The sequence below is a fragment of the Grampus griseus genome (genome assembly GCF_964374135.1).
Source record: "Grampus griseus genome assembly, chromosome: 7".
Taxonomy (NCBI): domain Eukaryota; kingdom Metazoa; phylum Chordata; class Mammalia; order Artiodactyla; family Delphinidae; genus Grampus; species Grampus griseus.
Genome location: NC_139001.1, coordinates 88,398,892 through 88,420,336, shown reverse-complemented (window position 1 = coordinate 88,420,336; position 21,445 = coordinate 88,398,892). Strand labels below are relative to the sequence as shown.

Here is a 21,445-nt window from a genome sequence, read left to right as displayed (position 1 = left end):
CCGTGAGCCATGGCTGCTGAGCCTGCGCGTCCGGAGCCTGTGCTCTGCAATGGGAGAGGCCATAACAGTGAGAGGCCCGCGTACCGCAAAAAAAAAAAAAAAAAAAAAAAAAAAAAAGTCATATACTAGTTATTTCCTTTAAGAAAAGTATACTTGCTATGTAAAGATGTATACCTATTTTGGTGAATATTTAAAGGATAACTTGAGAAAAACAAATGAAACATTTCTGGCTTGATTTGTTACATTAGATTGGATATAGTGTTTCTATTCTCAGTGGCTATAATTAGAAAGACGAGGAAAATTGTTATAGTATGTATTTTGCTTTGATTATGTGGATAAGGGCCCTGAATCTAAAATATTTTATGTAATATCTGATTTTTCCCTTTTTACAAATAAGTTGCTTTAGATTAACAGAGTTTAAGGAGCCCAACAAACATATGATTCTGAAGTTTTCAATGTTGAAATTTTAAAGTAGGGTTCAATATTCCTGTATTATTTTATTTTGTTAACCCTATGGATTTTCTGCTAAATTACTCTAACATTTAGGCTGAATCAACAAAGTTCCTAGGTAATTTTAACAAAACCATGCCTACTTGGAAAAAAATAAGTATATATTTGTATTGGCCTATAGAAGCGTGAAGATGTTGGCTTTGGTTTACTTGGTGGGAAGGGGAGGGCATAGAGCTATGAGACAGATTATTAATTTTTTTCTTACATGTCTCTGTATCATTTCACTGGTTGCAGTAAATACTTTTTACCTTTTGAGTTTTAAGAGAATTTTAATAAGACAGTTTTCTTTTCAATTCTTCCTCCTGTCTTTCTTCCATCTCTCCCTCTTCCTTCCTTCCTTCCTTCCTCCCTCCCTCCCTCCTTCCCTTCCTTCCTTCCTTCTTTCCCACCCTTTCTCATTTCTTTTGTTCTCACTACATTTCTTTCTTTCCTAAATCTCTCCTTTCCTCCCTCATTTCCTGCCTATTTTATTCTTTCAGTGTTTCTTGCTTTAAAAAAAGATATTATTATATATTTTCATCTCCATTAAACTCTAATTGACCCATAATTAGAGTATATTAAAATTTCCAATACAATGTTTTTCTGTTCGATGTCCTTATATCACTCTCCTAGTCATTCGGGTTTAACTCTAGCAAGTTTTCTCAGATTGTCTTCTTTCATCAGGACTGCTATGCTGATTAGAGAGATGAATGAGAAAGGATTCCTAGAAACCTATCTCACATCATGTATGACCTACCTCACATTGTTATGGGACAGGAATTTGTGTGTCACTTCATTAACTCAGATGCTTGAACAACTTATATGACCCCTTATTTCTAAGAGTATTTACTGGCTTATTATAAAATATATGAATTCATTGTCTTTTCTAATCATGGAGAAAATGATCTGCTTAGTCTACCAGGCAAATTTAACTAATTTCAGATACGAAAGATGCTTCATTCCATAAATCTACAAGTACTATCTGTCTATATGATATAATCAGATTGATTAAATTATCACCTTTTAATCACTAGATATATATCAAGAAGACACAACCTTTACTTTCTCAGTTCTTGTTCCCATCAGTTCTGAGTTAGTTTGGAGGTGAGATTAGCAGAGCAGCCCCAGAGAACTCTAATTTTGTACCTAATACTGCTTTAATGAGGAGGAAGTTTACACCTCCTCAGTGGAATTGTTTATTTAGCAGTGAATCAGAAATTCACTGTCACAATGTGAATTTTTTCTACACATTACTAATTATGCTTCCCATGACTAATTATGCAGTCATGTAGCAGTGAGAAATCCCACAATGCACAGGAACAGCAAGGAGGGGGAGAAGAACAGAGCTTAACACATTGTTCCTAAACTTTACCTGTGCTGTATTTTTTTTTTTTTTTTTTTTTTTTTGCGGTACCCAGGCCTCTCACTGCTGTGGTCTCTCCCATTGCGGAGCACAGGCTCCGGACGCGCAGGCTCAGTGGCCATGGCTCACAGGCCCAGCTGCTCAGCGGCATGTGGGATCTTCCCAGAGCGGGGCACGAACCCGTGTCCCCTGCATTGGCAGGCGGACTCTCAACCACTGCGCCACCAGGGAAGCCCCCTGTGCTGTATTTTAATCAAAGCATTCCATTTAAACAAAACCTATGTCATATAAGAATATACTCTTCAGTTTCTCTTGTAAAAAAGTCTGATTTTTTTAATACACCAGGTTTTCTTAATGCAATCCTATCTGTCTAGTTTGAATTTAGTTAAAATTTGTGGGGGGTATGAGAAGAACAAACATTATGTAATCAAACCACAGTTCTATGCTGTGGGAAAAAAGCCGGATTGAAATGGCCTAGGCATGAAGCCACAGATCACCATGATTACTATGGGGAAAAGAAAAAATTCAAATCTAAGTACTTCTCATCTTTGTCCTCTGGGTCTCCCTCAAAAGTAGGCAAAAACATTTTGTTGTTGATGGAGAACAACTCCCAAGCCCTGCCTGTTAGCTCTGTTCTGCCCGCTTTGTATATGCCGTTTCCCTTCTAGGGACACTTTCCAACCCTCCACCCTCTACGGACTTCACCTCACCCTCCACAATCTGTGCTCATCAATCACTCATTGCTCTTTTAGTAAAATATTTCTATCATCTAGAAAAGTATCGGGAATGATATCATTAATACCTGTTTGTCATCATATAGCTCTATCAAATCAATATTTTTCTATATTTGCTACAGATTTTTTGTTTTATTTAAAAAATTATGTATTATAGTTACATTTGAAGTCCCCTTTGTAATCTTTCCCAATCACATTTCCCTCTCTCTTTTAGAAAGGTAACTACTATCCTTAATTTTTCTTTTTTTCATTTCCATACATATTTTATTCCTATTTTTATACATTTGTAAATCAATAAGTACATACAGAACTCTTTTGTATTTTCATATTTCATATGAATGGCACTGAATTGTTTATATTCTGCAATTTTTTTGGTTAACATTGTTAAAATTAATTCCTGTTGATATTTGAGTTATTATTTTTCATTTTAATTATGAATAACATACTATTATGTGAATATAACAGTGAATATATATATGTATATACATGTGCATATATGGAGAGACATGTATATATTTCCCTTCTCCTGTAACGGGCATTTGGCTTGTTTTAATTTCTCACTATTACCAGTGTTAAAGCAATGAAATTCTTATTCGCATCTCTATGTGCATAGGTATTGGAGTATAAACCTAGAAACAGAATTATAGCCTTGAAGGTATGCACATCTTCACATTTATTGGATTTGGCCAAATTGCTTTACAATGTAGAAAATCAATTTATCCACCAAGAATGCATGATGATTCCTTTTTTTCCACAATCTTGTTAACACATGGTTTTATCAGATTATTTTTCCTAATTAAATGACTTGAACTGTTATTTAGTCATTTTTCTTCAGCTTTTTTTTGGTAAGGCTTAGCTTAGACATCCCCTCCTTCAGGAGGCCTTCCAAGATAGCCAAAGACTAATTAGTTGTTCCTTTACGTGCTCCCATTTGAGGGTCAACTTAGCACTTTGAATACGGCATGGGAGCAGCCTGTTTACACGTCTTTCTCCTCACCTTAGCTCTTAGCTTCTTAAAGAAAGGTATTATGTATTTTTCCTCATCTGTCCCCAGTGCTGTGATAAATATTTATCGAATTAGATCCATGAAGGATAAATCCCAAAGAAACAACAGAAAATTGGCTTCTGGTAGGAAAGCATATTCTTTTAAAGTAGCCACAATGCCAAAGGCTACAGGATAGTGGAGTAAATTACAAAATAATCCCCTTACGGGAAGTAATTTATCTAGGATATCCAGGTACACACCTATATCTAGAAATGTATAGAAATGGCCCAGCCAGGGAAATCACCTAATGAATTTGCTATATTTTTCCAATATAATGAGCCATATGACCTATTCATTTTGGTAAAACAAAATGGAAATACGTTGTAACATGACAACATAGTTTTCAAAGCTAAAAGCCACATTTATTTTTCTCTTTGCTCTTTTTATTCAATTTGTAAAGGTGTACAGTGACCATAATAGTTATCATAAATATACTGACAAGAAGACCTAGCAGTGAGTGGCAAACTCAGCAGCCATCACTTAAAGTGGCACTCGAGGTACAAGCAGGTGGCGTTCTATTTTCTAGTGAACTGAAGGCCTGGAGTGGCTTAGAAATCTTACTAATTAGGATTGATTGTTTTATTTGCTCTTATACATAGCATTTTCACTTTTACTACTATAACTAGCTAGTCAATCCCTAATCCTCCTTTAAAAATCACATAGAATGAGAATGTAGCTAGGGATTCAAAGATTTACTGCAATGGGATAAATTATATGGAAATATAAATAGGCTTAGTGGTCTTGGAACTTTATAAAAAAAAAAACAAAAAAAAACAACTATCCCACATTAATATATATGCCAGGAACAGAAAACAAGTTACAGAGGTGTTCTACAGCAGACTAAATAAAATACATAAATTATTTTTTCAAGGTTTAAAAAAAAAATGTAGTTCTCCATGTGAGATGGCCTACATCACAGTATACTCACGAACTTCTTCCTCCATTGCCAAGTAAAATTTAGCAGGGACAAGTCTTGTCCAAGTAGTGTATCAACAGTCAACTCATATGAATAGATAAAGTGCCAAATTACTTTGGAAAGCAGAATCATACCCAAAGATTAAGTAGAAGAAAATTTGTATTCTAGCCTTTGTGGCATCCAACTCTGAATTCATTTACTACTGCAAAAATCATATCATCAGCACTAGGAAAGTCAGCTTAGTTCAAGGCATTGACCTGCATTTCTATGGAGACTAACTTTGGAGGAGATTTATGTATATATCCAAGCAAACATTTACCTGCGCAAGTTTGATTGGATTCATCTTCATTACTTCCACAATCATTAGCTCCATCACAAAGCCATCTTTTGGGGATACAGCGATTATTCTTGCATTTAAACTGATCATCAGGACAGCTATGATTGACTGGGGTGAGGCAGGGAGGAGAGGAGAAGTAAGCTGAACAATTTAAAACTGGATAAAATTATGATTATTTTAAGGAATAGTCATGGAAACTTTATGGTAATTATAATATTATAGTACAATTAATCTATATCTTCTGTCATTCACTGTCTCATATTTTATACAAAATAATAACATTCTAGGCTCTGTTAAAATGTAGTAGTTTTACAGAAAATATCAAGGAATTAAAGTTCAGATAAAAGGGAATATACTCATTTTTCATGTCTTCAAGTAAAACCAACTACATCCGCTAAGTCTCTTTTCCCGTCACTTATCACAATAGGCGATTGAACTTCAGTTTTACCAAAAACATTGAAAATTAACCTCAAATTTTAATGTGGAATGCAACAAGTATGTGTCAAATAATTTAATCATATATCAAAAATATTTGTGTTTTTTTTAAACTGCACATCCACTTCTTGAAACATTAAATAAGCCTAATTTTGTTATGTTTTGCTCAATGTTTTCTGGGACTGGAAAGAAAATTCGAAAAATAAAAATGCATCACTTGTGACCTGGAGTTGATGCTAAATATAAGATCCTGAATAATTTTAATAACAAAAATAATCATCATGAGTCTTTTCCCCTAATATAAACAAATAAACATGCACCCACAAAATATACTGAGGACATGACCAACCCTCATATGGGAAGCTGAGCACAGCTAAGGATTAAATCTCCAATATCTAAGCACAACAGGAGGCCATCTTAAAGTTAACCTCCTGTGATTACTTGTCTTGCTTTCTGGAGGCTAAATTCCTAACTGAATTGGCATGATCTTCAGTATTTGTTTCATCATTTCAACATTCTTTCTGAAGTAATTTTCCTTGTGCCCAGTAGTTACACTTCTGTATGATAAAAATAAATGTTGGTACTAGTTTTATTTAGAATTTGAAAAGTAGCCATTTTATCATGCTATTACATAGAAAATGTATTCCTTTCTAGTCAGTTTCTACAAAACACTATTTATTTAAAATAGCCTTAGTGATTAAGTGGTTTTATCACTTTTTGGAAGTTTTTATTCATACATAGTAAAAAATAAATAAATAAACAGGAAGAAAGGGCTTTATGTTTTCTGGTATTTGAGCATGATTAACATTTTCTACTCACTTCAGGGACTTTAGCAAGAATAGCTGCTCAGGAGGATCAAAGTCATCCAATATATTAGAGGGTCAACATTTTAAAGTATTAACATTATGCATGAGCACTTCAGTGAAGCTTGATCAAAGACCTTGCAATTTTCACAGTGTTATAAATGGGAGGTTAAAAAGGAGGACCAAATACAATCCATTGTCTTGTGATTTGGAGTTGAGAAGTAAAATGATAACAGAATTCAAGGTCGAAGCTTATGAGTACTTACAATAAAAAATAATCCCCTGAAATGAATTATGCAGTGCTGAAATATTAACCATGGAACCCCAGGAATCTAATGCTGCTCAGAATCAAGCATGTTTAAAGAAGACACCATACTGCTGGGAGGTGGCCAGAGATGTTTAGTTTTCCACTGCCCCATGTATTCAGTCATTCATTCATCCACATGCTAGTTGCTGTTCTAGACTCTGAGACTAAAAAGATGCTACGTCATAGTGTGTCTCCTCAGGAAGTCTTCTCATCTATTAGATGCATCAAATAAGTAAGCATAAAATTGCAATATGGTTTGGCAACTACCATAATAAGAGAATATCCAAGAGATGTTTAACTCAACTGGGCTGTATCGAGGAGATATTTGGTGTTCAAAAATGACTTCCCTATGGAGGTAATGGTAAACTACGGTGAACTCCATAACTGGGAACAGACAATGCAATATCACAGAAGAAAGAGAAGGACATTTTTTAGAGATTTACATGTAGTTCAACATGACACGGACAAAGAGGCTAACTGGATACATGATAGACATTTAAAGCTAAAAACGTAAATGTGAGACGTAACATGAAGTACTTTCTGTGGAGTCAATAGATTTTAGAATTTATCTTGTTGGTTACGCAGTTATTGAAATGACAAGATTAAATTTCATTCTACAAATATCACTCTGGAAGTAGTGTGGAAAGTGGGCTTTTTAGTTAAGGGAAGAATAGTGGCAGGAGTAACAGCAGGGCACCCACTGCATTCATCTCAGGTAGGAGCCTAATTTATGCAGTGAAGATTTAGACGAGGTAAGGATAAAAAATTAATAACTTAAGAGGTAAAAGAGATGAGATTTATTGATAGAATTGAATATGGACTATATGTAAAGTAGAAGACACCAGGAAAAGGCCATGGTGTAGGTTTGGGTGATGTGATAAAGATAATGAAAGAAAAAAATATTGACTAGGAATTTTAATATTACAGTTAACAGTAGTAATGCCCCCTCTACTCATAGAGGAGATGAGTTTCTTTATGAGTTGGTGAAAAGAACAATCACACATAACAGGGACCTACAGGACTGATTCCTAAATACTGGGATGCAATATCTGTGCTCTATTTGTGCACTCTGTGACTATGCAGGGAGCTGATACGCAGGGAGCATTCACTGTAACCGTGAGTAAACACTGTGAGTCATGAGGAATGAGGCAATTAATCTAATGAAGGGGTAAGCTGGGGCGAAGTGAGAGTAGCATCGACATATATACACTACCGAATGTAAAATAGCTAGCTAGTGGGAAGCAGCAGCATAGCACAGGGAGATCAGCTCGGTGCTTTGTGTCCACCTAGAGGAGTGGGATAGGGAGGGTTGGAGGGAGGCTCAAGAGGAGGGGATATGGGGACATGTGTATGCATATGGCTGATTCACTTTGGTGTACAACAGGAACTAGCACAGTACTGTGAAGCAATTATACTCCAATAAAGATCTATTAATAAATAAATAGTACATTGTTTGTGTTAAAAAGTAGGAAAAAAAAAATCTACCCTTAGATGAAATGCTCCTCCCACTCCAAAATTTTTGGCTAATTTTATCAATTTGGTATTTAACATTTTACTTGTGGCACACTTTATAGAGAATAGACAGGAATAGGATTGAAAATAAGAAGTTCATAATGTTGAAGTCAGAGTCCACGTTTGGAAATTAAGAGAAAGTAGTATTAGATTTATGTATTAATTACAATTTATGTATTATGTATTTTTATACAATTTGAAAATATTTTTAGAAGTCCATATTCTTGGAATTTTGTCCCCAAATTGTATGCCATAGATGCTCAAACCAATTTTGTTCATTCTTAACAGGGAATCTTTAAAACTTTATTTTTATATTCTTGATTGAAATAAAAAGGAAAATGGAGGGTTGCCAACGAACTCTCAATTAGTTTAGCCACTTTAACTGAAAAAATGTATTAACTGAAAAAAAATCATTTTCTTTTAAAAATAATATATATAAGTCAAATCAAAAGACAAAAGATAAATGTCACATACCTCTCTTCATATAAAAATATTTCATATCTCTCAAAACCATTCAGGTAGTGATTCTTCTCAAATGTATTTTCAAAAGTTTACTTAATCTGCTTCTCAAATTGTTTTCCTTCCATATTTGTAGGACATTTCTTCATCCCTACCAGAAATGTGAAACTATTCCTATTATAGCAAATGATAAACAGCTAAATAGAAGCTAAAGGGGAGAAAAATCAACCCTTTAATTTCTTTAACAGTCTGAGTGTCCCTATGTGTTTCCTACTATGTACTGAGCCAGTGAAGTTAGGTAATAACATATTCCAAACCCATGTCTGTTTCCTTGGATCATCTTCAAGGCTCTGTTGCCAAGGAGCAATGGAGTGGATCGTGACCTTCTGTACCAGTAATTCTGCCTTGGGGGAGTTTAAATTGATTTTCCACATCTTTAAATTCAGAGATCCGAAGGGTCTCCTATAGCAACCTTTTAACAATGGTACGGTGGCGCTGACAGCACAAAATAGGAAAGAAGAGCATTTCTGGAGCAAGCAAAATGGTAGTATTCAAAGATGGCGAAGGATGAGAAAAACAGTGCTTTAAAACTATGCAAAGGAGATAATCTAAGGTCTAATCTCTATACGAAAGGATGACTGAAAAAAAAAAAAGCTAAGTTCAATCTGCATGAATGATATTTTTAGATTTTCCCAAACTGCTTTGATAGTTCACACACTCAAAGACTCAGAAAGTTTTAACATAACTTGAAGGAGAACATACAGCAACTGACTGAATCTTCATCACTTCCATCTAGACAGTCATCATCGCCATCACATTTCCACCGAGCTTGGATACAGTGTCTGTTTCTGCAGCGAAATTCTCCAGCTTTACAAATGTGAGGTAATTCTTCTCCAGGATTAACTACGGTTAAAACAAATCCAAGGTATATAAACACTACTAGATACATTCAGTTCATTAAAATGTAAATTTTGTTATAATAACAAAATACTGATCTCATTTCATCTTATAGAGGATATGAAAACATCTCAACATTGTAGTGGCAACCATCTCTGGAAATGAGAAAATTTTAGGTTTTCCTGACAATAATTATTCTACTAAGAATTCTAAAAATACATTTTAAGCAACTGTCTCCAAAATAATAACCACAATAATACAATACCATCTTATATTTATGTTGTTAGTAGGTTTACTTTTTAAAGAGCTCTTATTCATAATCTCAGCGGATCATCGTGACAACCTATGAAGAAGGCATGGCAAAGAATTTTACTACCTCCACCTTACACATAAGTACACCAAAAACTAATCAAAGTGAAAAGACAAGGGAATAGCACACAGCATTGATGGCTGTATTTACTTCGCTGGTCTGCAAGTGGAAAAAAACAAACTCAGCTGTGGTTAAGTATTCAAGGAAGTATTAAGTTAATCAAAATGATTATATACTCAGAATCTATGTTCCATATATCCCATGTTCTCTGATCAAATGTTAGGAATTCCACTGATTGGGATTTATTCGCAAATTGGAAGTGTTGCTATTCTTCTGTTCTCTTTGAGTGGATTCAGTAGAGTCTGAAAAGTGAAGGGAATGTGGCACTGGTTAAAGTAAATGATTTGTATTTCTTGGACTGAAAAAGGTGTTGAATTATCAAAAGCTGGTTTATTACTAGAAGAAACAGAAGCCAATTTTTCCACCCCAGTTCTGATAGCCTTCAGCTTTATCTTGGGTAACTGCTTAGGACTGATGAACTGTCACAAAACCTATATGCACTCCAATAATAAGGAATAACGAGAAAACATATGTGGCTTTTCCAGAACACTCTGTGTTTCACTCCCTTAACCCTTACATTTTCCCTGCTGCAAAGAATGGAAGAGGGAATGTGACTCTGAACCATAACTGCAGAGAATCTGCTTCAGAGAATTATGCGTGGGGCTGGGCAAGGAAACGCGTCCCATATAATCCAGATTCTTATTTAAGGCCTTAAGGGTGAAAAATAATCAGTGTGGTGAATGAAATATTCAGTTAGATCAAAGGTAATCCTATGTGTCTTCTGTCCCCTCTCAGACAAGCGGACACTGTACACAGGAACTGACAGTAATTTTTCCTAACTGTTTAATCTTTTTCAACAACAAAATGAAAAAGATTTTGTTGAAAATTTTGTTGAAAATTGCAGAAGCAGCAATTTCTCTAATGTTGTCTTTCCGTAAGGTCACTTGAAAGTAACAAATTTTGTAAATATACATATTATATATATACATATTCTTGTATATACATATTCATATATATACATATTCAGAGAGAGAGAAAGAAAGAGAACAAATCTCAAATAGGAAATTGCAATAAATAAAAACAAAAATGGGAGATCATTGGGTCTCCTATTCAACCCCAGGGTACCTTTTTATAGCAGCAACTGGGAATGAGTATGGGACTCAAGACAAGGTGGAGGTGTAGAGACTTCCCTGGTGGCACAGTGGCTAAGAATCCGCCTGCCAATGCAGGGGACACCAGTTTGAGCCCTGGTCTGGGAAGATCCCACATGCTGCAGAGCAGCTAAGCCCATGTGCCACAACTACTGAAGCACGCATGCCTAGAGCCCATGGTCCGCAACAAGAGAAGCCACCACAATGAGAAGCCTGAGCACCGCAACGAAGAGTAGCTCCCGCTCGCCGCAACTAGAGAAAGCCTGCACACAGCAATGAAGACCCAACGTAGCCAAAAAATAAATAAATCAAATCAAATTAATTAATTTAAAAAAAACACACACATTAAAAAAAAAGGTGGAAGTGTAATCTGGGATGTGTCTGACCATCTCTAGGATCAAGCTTTTCTCTCAAATCTCTAGAACGGACCATTGATAACATGCAAATTTCCCTTATTTTGAGTTTTGTTTGTTCAATTAGACCTTAAGATCTTTGAGGGTGGTATAGTTTCTTTTGACTCTATATAAGCCCAACTTAGAACTGGAACTAGTAGTTTGATTACTTTCTACTGTATAATTATTAAGCCTAACAGTCAATAGTCTCTCAGTGTTTTTTAAAAAAATTTCCATCAGACGAGAAACCTGATTTGAGATGTCACCAGCTTCCTCGCCACTTAAGTTCAGCTTTAAGATTTTCTGTAGTCTCTCTATAGTTTACTCCAAAGAAATAGTAAGCCAATTCTGTTGTTGCATAGCTTGAGGATCGAAAAACCCAAGAAACCATTGATTCTCTTCTGATAACAATCCTACCAATTTAAAAGGCTTAGCTTTCATGGGGTCATTTGATCAAATAACTCAACCCACAGTTGTAAGGAATGATCAAAAGTATCCATATACAAGAGTGAAATTATAGTTTCTTCTAAATAATTATATCTATATTTAAGAAGATTCGTTTGTCTACGGAAAGACAAACTACCCTAGAAAATTGATATTTCTAAACTAAATATTCTTAACATAATCAATTTAGAGAGAAGGTCTCTAAGTCTACTTAGGCTTCAAATGTTTTTCAAGTGATATGTCGATCATTACGGAATAAATGCAAATAGGAAGAATTTCCAAACTTGCTTTAAACATTGTTTCAAACGTATGTGAGTGGTCAGTTATCTTTAAATGTTTGCTCATATAAATGTGGAAATTTTCAAAAACAGATGACAGTGATGTCTAAGGTTTCATTCACGTTTTTCATCATAGGTTATGAATAATTGCTTGAGAACCAGTAGAGCTTACCTCCTGAGATAACTTTTTTATATCTACTGCATCTGATAAAGATTTATATCAATGTCATTCAAACATATCAATATCACTTGTAACAGCAGTTAGGCATTGCTTATATCTGTAATAAGAGATGCATTAAAACATATACAAATATTTTTGATGTTTTAAAGTTTGTCTACAATTATTCTAACCCCTGTAATTTGTTGGAGAGGCATTTCTCCATGGTGTTTCTACATGTCTTGTGTCAGCTTTTATTCTGGACTTCTTTTCAAGGATGTTTATGCAGCTAACAGCCTTGGAAGATCGAAGCAGAGCTTCCTTTCAGAGCAGAGAGCAAGTCTGTTTCTTGACCAGGATAGTAAAGGTAATGTCTCTCTTCAGGGCAAAGGTTGGTCCTCACATGATGTGGAGGTGGGGTAGGGCAAGAAGAACCAAGGTGCACATGAAACTTCAGCAAACTGCTTTGCCATGAGTAATAAAATCCTTTGTGTCTGATCAAAGGATTGAATGTCTTCTGTCTATATCTATGAAACGCTGGTGGGCTAACATGCTAGATTGCAATTAGGGGAAAATTTAAGACCCTTCATAATAGTAAAGAATTTTTTTAAGAAACCGGATTCTGATTTTCAAAGTCTCCCAGGGCGTTCGGCATCAGCCCTAACCCAAGTCTCCCAGATGGAATCAGTTGTTATATCACAGAGAAACCATGATATCAACGCTGCCTAGGTTTGCTCAGGATACATAATGATAAAAGACAGGTTATTTTTGAGCCAGCAATGTCCATTATCACAATAAAATTTAATGTGATAGGTGATAATCTGGATAAGATGGCAGTTTAGACATCCCAAAGCATGGTCTTTTTCTCAGCGTTGACCTAACTGTGGAACTGGGTAGCAACATCATCTATCATAAGACCCTAGCTGATGGCCAGGCAATCTACCAACTTTTGCAAGAATCAACAAGATGATGAAGCAAGTATATCTGGCATCATTAAAAGAGGGAATAGCATTCATAAGAAAATAAGATTAGTGTTCTGTACACTTTGTACAAACTTCTATAAAGGAGTTATTTTATAATTAACTTTCACACATCTAGCTGTTTTTATGAGGTCTTTGAAGGTAGGAAGGATAATGCCACATACAGAACAGAACAGTGCCTAGAACAGAACTAGTTGTAGAGGAGATGTTCAAAATTATTTGCTGCCCAACTTACTGGAATTAACAGAGACTGATCATTCTACATTACAGCCATTATTGTAATGAGAGATTCTACCTCTGGAGACTGAATAAATACTTCAGGAAAACACTACTACTTCAACTGGCTCAGCAGCTAATGCTCTTCTCCTTTCACCCAAGTACATGAATGAAGTTAGCTTAATTTAAGGGAAAAAAGACTGAAATGTAGCTAGAAAGAAAGAAAGAGTGATAAAGTTCCCCGCCAACCAAGAAAGCAAACATACAGGAAAAGCTCCATGTATGTCTCTTGCTTCCAGTGCTTAATGTGACAGAACCCATATTGCACTTGGGGATGTAGGCACAGCCAGAAAGTGCTTTCCATATATTAACAAATGCTATTCTTACAAGCTTTGCTTCAGAGTCGTACTTTGCACTGTGAATTTGAAAACTGAATTCAAAACCTGTAATTCTACAGCCAGGGTCACTTCTAGTAAAAATATTACAACATTATCTCACCAGGAAGAAAACTGACAAAGTAATAAACAATCTTTTAATTTAACCAGGATCAGAAATAAAATGACATGAATCATGGCATGCCTGGCAAGGAACTGCCAGTTCTCACACATCCTATGATGCCTGCTGTTAGAGCTGTGGAATTAGAAGGTCTCTGCATGACTTGTCAATACACTGCAAAGGGAAATATGCACTCTAGAATTAATTATTTTCTTTGGTAAAAACTGCTAGAGTGATTGCTAGAGCTAATGTCGAGATTCAATGAGGTAAATGAAGAAACCTTGCTAATAAACCATTTTTATTTTATTTTAGCTTTGAATCATCTATTTGGATCTCAGCCCAGCGACTGGATTTAATAACATATGTCCCTGGCCTTGTTTTATTAAGCTATGGTGCCATGAACAAGTGTCTATATTTCTAATTTTGCTTTTCTTCTTTTCAACCTCAGTGTGGTAATCTATTCTAAACTGATTCTTGTCTCCTCTCTCAATTGATAATTTGCTCTTGACTATATCATAACAGCATTAGTCCCAGGACAAAAATAAAATAAAGTTTCCCTATTGTCCTTATATATTTCATATTATGATATGTTTTTTGGCTTAACAAACTGCATCTTGCATTTTGGGAGTACAGAATTTCTTAACTATCCCTTGATATGAGCAGGGAAAGAGAAAAACCTAAAAGAAAACTTGAAGTTGTAGTTTGCTGGATGACTCTGGATAAGATTGCCTATACTGGAAGGCAGCATGAAAAATGCTGTTACGGTTTTGGAATTTTCTCCTTAGACCACAGCAGGATGACGTTTCATTAGATAGAGTGGCCTTCTGAGCAGCAAACCTAAGTGGTACATAATCTTCCTACGCACAGAAGGCCATACATATTCATCTGGATGGGGCTTCTAAACTTCTTACTGCCTTAAACTTTTTATTACACATTAGACTGCATATATCCTAGAACATAAGGCTTGTCACAGCTGAACAGATAAATGGCTCAGCCATGGTGGAGCACTGTTTTTGACGAGTAATGTATCTGGTGTTCCAGAAGGTGAAGGAGGTCACAGAGTACCACTGACATATAACTGTGCAATGCTACCCTTGGATGACCAATATTTGGGGCAATGTTTAAGTTGCTTTCTTGGGACTAAGACATATTGGAAAACTCTGTTCTTTTTCTTTTTCTGTCCAGGCCACTAAAGAGGCATTTAAAGAATTACTATGTTACTGTCTCATTACCCTAGACAAAATTATGCTGCTATTTTAAAAAAAATAGTGACTGTCATTTTTTTATTTTTGTAGGAGCTTAACTTCCTTTCTCAGGATTACTCTTGTCCTCATTTATTAATTTTCTATGCTATGTGATTTTTCCCTACAAAGGCATCAAGATAAATTAAAAAAAAAACTCACTTGATAATTGATCAACTGGCTTTCCATATGCTTCTCCAGGGCAGTAAGTTTCCAGTGACTATGCTACACCAGGCCTCGTTTCTAATTATGAGAAGACTTGACCATGACACACGAAATTCACAAGGACAAAGAGTCCAGCCTACTCTCATTCTTGATTCCTTCCAGGCATGGCATTAGAATTCATCCTCAGTCAATCACGTAACATGCCAATATTTTTCTGCTGGGTGAATGCCTCTTCTGGCATTGCCTTCTGCTACAGGTTCATTGAGAAACAACCGTTGGTGTTTATTTCTGGCGTGACCATCTGCCAATGGGTTTTTGTTCATTTGATGCCAATTCACTGAGGATGACTGAAACCAGGATGATCGTATCTCAGTGGTTGCAACATGTATTTTTGTTTTGCTCACATATTAGATTTAATCCAGATTAAAGAGTTAATCCAGTTGAGACCAGTTCACAAAATTATAATCTAGCCTGAACTAAATCAGAAGCCCAGAGAAATCAACATTAATGAGAGGTGAGCGACACACTGATATCTGTTTTGCACTATACTCTGCAACCACAAACTCTATTTGTAGTCCTTTTGCACTTTAATTTCCTCATCTGCAAACTAAGGCTGAAATTTCCTTACAAAAACCTTTACTAATGAATAGAAACTGGAATAATTTATATGAACACACTTTGACTTCTTTTCAATAAATGAGTTACTATAGTATTTCTCTTGATTTTTCCTATTATATTTGAAAGGAACCTAGACAAATTGCATGCCATATTAAAAATCTAGTAAAAATTTTGACAACTAAATGCAATAATAAATTCTCAAATAAAAACTCACCAGTTTTTGTTGATTTAACATTGTTTAGTGTAACGACTATAGGTAAAACAATCTTCTTTTTTAATCCCCTTTTTCTGCATTGGGATTAACTCAGCAATGAATTATAAGTATTAAAAAGACACCAGTAGTCTCAGAAAACTTTCCTTTAATTTTCACCAGATATATAATCACATGTGAACTATCATAACAAATCACCTAACATCAGCTACATGACCAATATTGTGTACAGTATTTCTTTACAAGCCAAAAGCCACCTAATTTTTATTTACACAGAGATATCAAGTGATAAATCTTTTGTATAATCAATCTCAATATGCACATATATATGCCAACTCATAAGGAATCTGTAAATTTTTAACGGGGAATAAGAATGAAGGTAATAGGAAATATAATTTGGAGGCAAACAATACAAGTAATTATAACTCACACAACTAAAATTAAAGAACTAATTAGAAAATTTAAAGAGTAAAAACCATCTAGATATTAGTACCTGATGTATAAACTCTCCCTCCAAATTCCCATGATGAAAACAAAGATAAAGAACGAAAACTCACAAGACCCTTGAGAATTCAGCCTCTTGATCATTCTATTGACACTACCTTAAGTGAATTTTGACGTTTTTGCAAGACCAAGAAGACTAGATTTAAATATTCAATCAGAAGCCTCTCTAAGTTATACCACTAGAAACTGAATAAGCTTGTCTATTTTTAGGTAGGGAAAAAGGCCCTTTGCTCCTCCAGTACTGATTGTAAGGTCTGTGCCTACCACAAAAAGGAGATACTGCAGTGTTACTTTCCATCCTTGAGAGGAATTCTGGTGGTACAGCAAAGGCAGGATGAGACCTGGTGGAGGTCCACAAAGGTTACTATCTGTGTGTGTATGTGCGTCTGTATGTGTGCATTTCATCTGTTCAAATGTCAAAATCATTCAGCTGGAATAGCAAAGGATCTCATTTTGTACCAGAAAAATAATCTTAGAAGAATCTGTGGGAGAAATTAAACTATGAAATGTAAACATAAATCATACCATTTATCCTGATAACTAAGATAAGATTTAATCTACCAGGCAACTGGACAGACTTTATGCTATTCAAAGCAATGCTTAGCTTAATCCCTGTCTATTCCCAAACCATGGGTCTCGGTAGATCTCCTCTCTTCTGATGCAAACAACAACCAAATGGAAATTACTAAATAATGCCACAGAACAAAGGAAGGGATACCATCTGATGAATCAAAGCAAGTACACCTCAGAGAATTACTTTCTACAGGAAAATATATAGGCAATTTTTAAAATACTACTAATAATGGGAAAAAAACCTTGCCCACGGGTAACATTCATATTTGTGCTCTGAAGTATATTATCTGAAAATCTAATTAAAGAATATTTCTCGAATTTTGAAGAAAAATTTGTTTGGTCAACAATTAATATCCAGAAGAATTGCTATTCACATATAAAGGCAAAGGAGACATATTTGGAATACAGAACTCTACAATATACATTTTTTGTAGTCATCTTGAAGAAGTTATTTTAAATTATACTCCATCTATCCTATACATCAGTGAAAATTAATAAACAATGAAGAACTAAAAGTTTGAGTACTAACAAATACAACTAGTGAAGCACTGATCCAGGTCTAAAAGAAAATATTGTAAAGTTGATCAAAAATCTATAAATGTTAAAACATCTTTAAAGAGACTTACTGTTTGATAATTCAAAATAATATTCCTTGTCAGAAATCCTAAATTATAATAAGAACTGAAATTAAGGAAGATGAAGAGAATAGAATGAAGGAAGCCAAAGTCCTCATCTCAAATAGTTGAAACTCAAAATTATAGAAATAGAACTTAATTGGTGATATTATTCCAAAGGCTTAAAGAAGATGAGAAGATATAACAAACTAACCACGGACAATATGGTCAAATACAAAAGGAATCATAAACAGTACAGTAACACACAAATAATATATAATAATGTATCAGAAATAATACATCAAGTAGGAAAAGGTGACAAATAGCTTAAAAAGCAGTCATTAAAAATCATATTTACAAAAAACATTTAGTTACATGGTAAAATGCTTATGCTCATATTAAGTAAAATAAGGGACAAAATAATTTATATTAGTGTGATCCAAAATTTGTAAAGTACAACATAATTAAGAGTTCAATCACCAAAATGAAATAATTTAGGATCTAAATTCCAAATGTTCTACATACTAATTACATGAACTTCTAAAAGTTATTAACCTCTCAGTCTAAATTTTAAATCATAAAATGAGATAGTAATAGTATCTTCCTTATATGATTATTGTAAGGACTAATGAGAATCATGAACCTTTTCTTTTAAATGCCACATCCAGTATAAGAATTCAATAAATGTTAACTATGATTATTATTAGTAGTAGAAAAAATAATAACTTCTATGATATATAATTATAAGGATCCCCATGAAAATGTCCTAGAAGCTTATTGTTGAATAATGGCATTATAAATAGATTTTTCATTAATGTTTTTATATTTCTCAAATGTTACTATTTATTAAATCAGCTTTAGAAATCCACATTAAAAATTTTTTTTATCCACATCTTTTCTTCTCTAAAAGAAATAAGACATCACAGATAAGCTGAAGTCTTCTTTGTTACACTTATTTTTTCTTCTGCCTCCCAGAGACATCATTATAACTAATGGAGAAATACATGAAATATTTATTCAACAGTTTGTGATGGTAATTTTATGTGTCAACTTGACTAGGCGACAGAGTGCCCAGATTGGTGTCAAACATTACTCTGTTGTGTCTGTGAGAGTGTTTTTGATGAGATTAACATTTGAATCAGTAGACCAAATTAAAGCAGACTGCCCTCCCTAATGTGAGAGGCCCTCATCCAATCAGCTGAATAGAAGAAAAGGCCTACTTTCCTGCAAGTAACAGGAATTCTTCCTACCTGATTGCTTGAACTGTGACGTTTTGGTTTTGGTCTCGGTTTTCCTGACCTTGGACTCAAACTGAAACACTGGCTCTTCTTGGGTGTCAGGCCTACAAAGCATTCAGATTGGAACTACACCAGTGGCACTCCTGAGATTCCAGCTTGCTGACTGCAGATCTTGGGACTGTCAGCCTCCGTAATGGCAAGAGCCAAAAAAAAAAAAAATCTTCTTCTCTGTCTCTATACGTGTACATCTTATTGATTCTGTTTCTCTGGAGAATTATGAGTAACACACAATTCAAGATTAAGTCATTCCAGAAATATTTATATTGCACTCAATATATGCATGGCATCGTTGCTGTCATTGTGCTTAAGGGACATGATGTGTGTAGACAGGACAAGTTTCAAAAGGGTTACATTGGAAAAGCAAGATGAAGTAAACTGAGGAAGGTCGGCAAAAGTTAATAAAGTGCTTTTAATCCAGGTCAAGCAATTCAGTTAGTTCCCTATTTTGATAAAGTGTAGAAATTCCCCGGAAGTCTCTTTTTGCCTCCTTTCTTGCTATTCACCACCAAGTATAGATAACTGAGCTTTCTATGCTATTTAAAGTAATAAATATCTATGTAACCAAGAATTATGCATTTTTACTTACAACTACTGATGGTGAGGTTCCTTAATTTCAAGAAATATTTTCTTCTGTGGCACATACTTATTTATAATTTTCACTAAACTAGATGGAGCAGTGACAGGATACTCAGCTAAACTTCATCATTATCGTTATTCATCTGTGTATTAGATATTAATTCCATTGATTATTTATAGTCTAAAAAGAATTATACCTAAGTCATTACCTGAATTTCTCTTTTCAAGTTTGATTTTAATTCCTTTGGTTTCATCTGCTTCTGTGCCTCAGAAAGACACCTATAAACAATGAGTGTAACATGAAAAGACACTTACATGTGCAAGTGGTCCCATTTTCATCTAAAAGTTGATTATCAGCACAAGCACATACTCGGCCTCCTGGAATGGCCAAGCACAATGTACTACAGCCTCCATTATTTACCCGGCACATGTTGTCACCTGCAAGAGGAGGGAAGAAAATATGTCAGAGAACTCTGATTGCATACAAGGTTAGCTGGTTCAGGCCCATGTTCTTTCCAGGAGATGTACATGGCGTAAAAATGTACACGTACACACACACACACACACACACACATGCCACCAATAATACCTATTTATTAATGTAATAAGGATTCCTGCTGAATCCTAAATGAGATTTAAAAATGTTTGAAAATATATGATGCATTGGTAGATAAGAGGAATTTACAAGTTGGTTAGAAGAGATAGAGGTTTGTGTGCAGAGAGGTAACAGGAGAGAAAAGGACAAAGTGGACAGAATGGTGTCTGTCCAGGACAATTTCCTAGAATGGGCCCAGTGTATGCAAGTTTGAGCTCTTTAGAAAGTAGACCACCGGCACTTGGAATGTGCCTTTGGATCCGAAGTCAACAGAAAGCAAACACTGGGGAAACGGGTGGGATTTTCCTTCCTCTTCTGCAAGGAGTACATTGGCATGTGAGTGCATTGAGGAATACAAGGAATGCAGGCTATCTGTAAAGCCTGAAAAATGAGCATCCTTGCTGGTACCAGGAGAGTGTACAGTACACAAGGGTAACGTGTTGTCCCAGTGGACCTAAACAGCAGAGGCACTGATAAGGCACGCAGTTGCTATCAGTAAAGTAGGCCTGAGGGAAAATTCATAAAGGTGTTATTCATGAACATATGTGAGACACTCCTGGACACTCAGATAAAACTGAGGTAAATTTTTCAAGAGGCTGGAGAATCTGTTTTATAAAGGTGTAGGTAAAAGTAAATAAAATTTAGGTAGTCACCATTTGGATGCCACTTATTCCTACAAGTTGGAAAGGCAAGGAAGAAAGTATATTTTCAGGTCCTGATTTTCAGAAGAAGAAAATGTCAGGACTTGTATCCAAGGGCAAGTCCATTTTACAGTAAGTCAAGGCATTTCTCATCCCATGTCTTGCATTTAATCAATGAACTCTTTAAAGCAACTAGAATTTTAAAGAACATGAAGACTGTGAAAATGTCCTGCAATTTGGCAGAGGGGAGTTCAGTGACGACATTCAAGATGAACAATTTTTAAAGAAAATGGAAACAGGAAATGTGACTGTATACTGATTAGTATAATGAAATCCAGAAAACTAGTGACCGTAAAATTAGAGGGAACAGCAGTCCTGCAAACAAGAGCCTGCAGCAGGTGAGGAGGGTTGTTGCTGTTCATAATGTTGTCTCCAGTTCATTGTAGACAAACTACAATTGTGGTGGGGCAGCTGACGTGAACAGAAAATATTACCGTTTGATCTATCCAGGCAACTGCCTCTATTCTTCATTTCTTGTCCACAACTATAACTTATACCATCTCAAATAATTAATTTTTATTCTTTTTTTTTTTTTTGAGGTACGCAGGCCTCTCACTGTTGCGGCCTCT

At 35.2% G+C, this 21,445-nt stretch overlaps 1 protein-coding gene across 1 annotated transcript in view; it reads right to left on the bottom strand.

The window, feature by feature from the left end:
- The window catches only part of LRP1B (LDL receptor related protein 1B), a gene marked incomplete at its 3' end in the record, with an annotated part of 1,802,496 nt that overhangs the window by 726,907 nt on the left and 1,054,144 nt on the right, over positions 1 to 21,445 (bottom strand). Inside the window, exons 15-17 of the mRNA XM_082657914.1 lie at positions 19,896 to 20,018; positions 9,163 to 9,303; positions 4,867 to 4,992 (exon numbers count right to left, since the gene is read on the bottom strand). Of these exons, the coding sequence (XP_082514040.1) occupies positions 4,867 to 4,992; positions 9,163 to 9,303; positions 19,896 to 20,018 (390 nt within the window). The remainder of the gene's footprint in view (positions 1 to 4,866; positions 4,993 to 9,162; positions 9,304 to 19,895; positions 20,019 to 21,445) is intronic.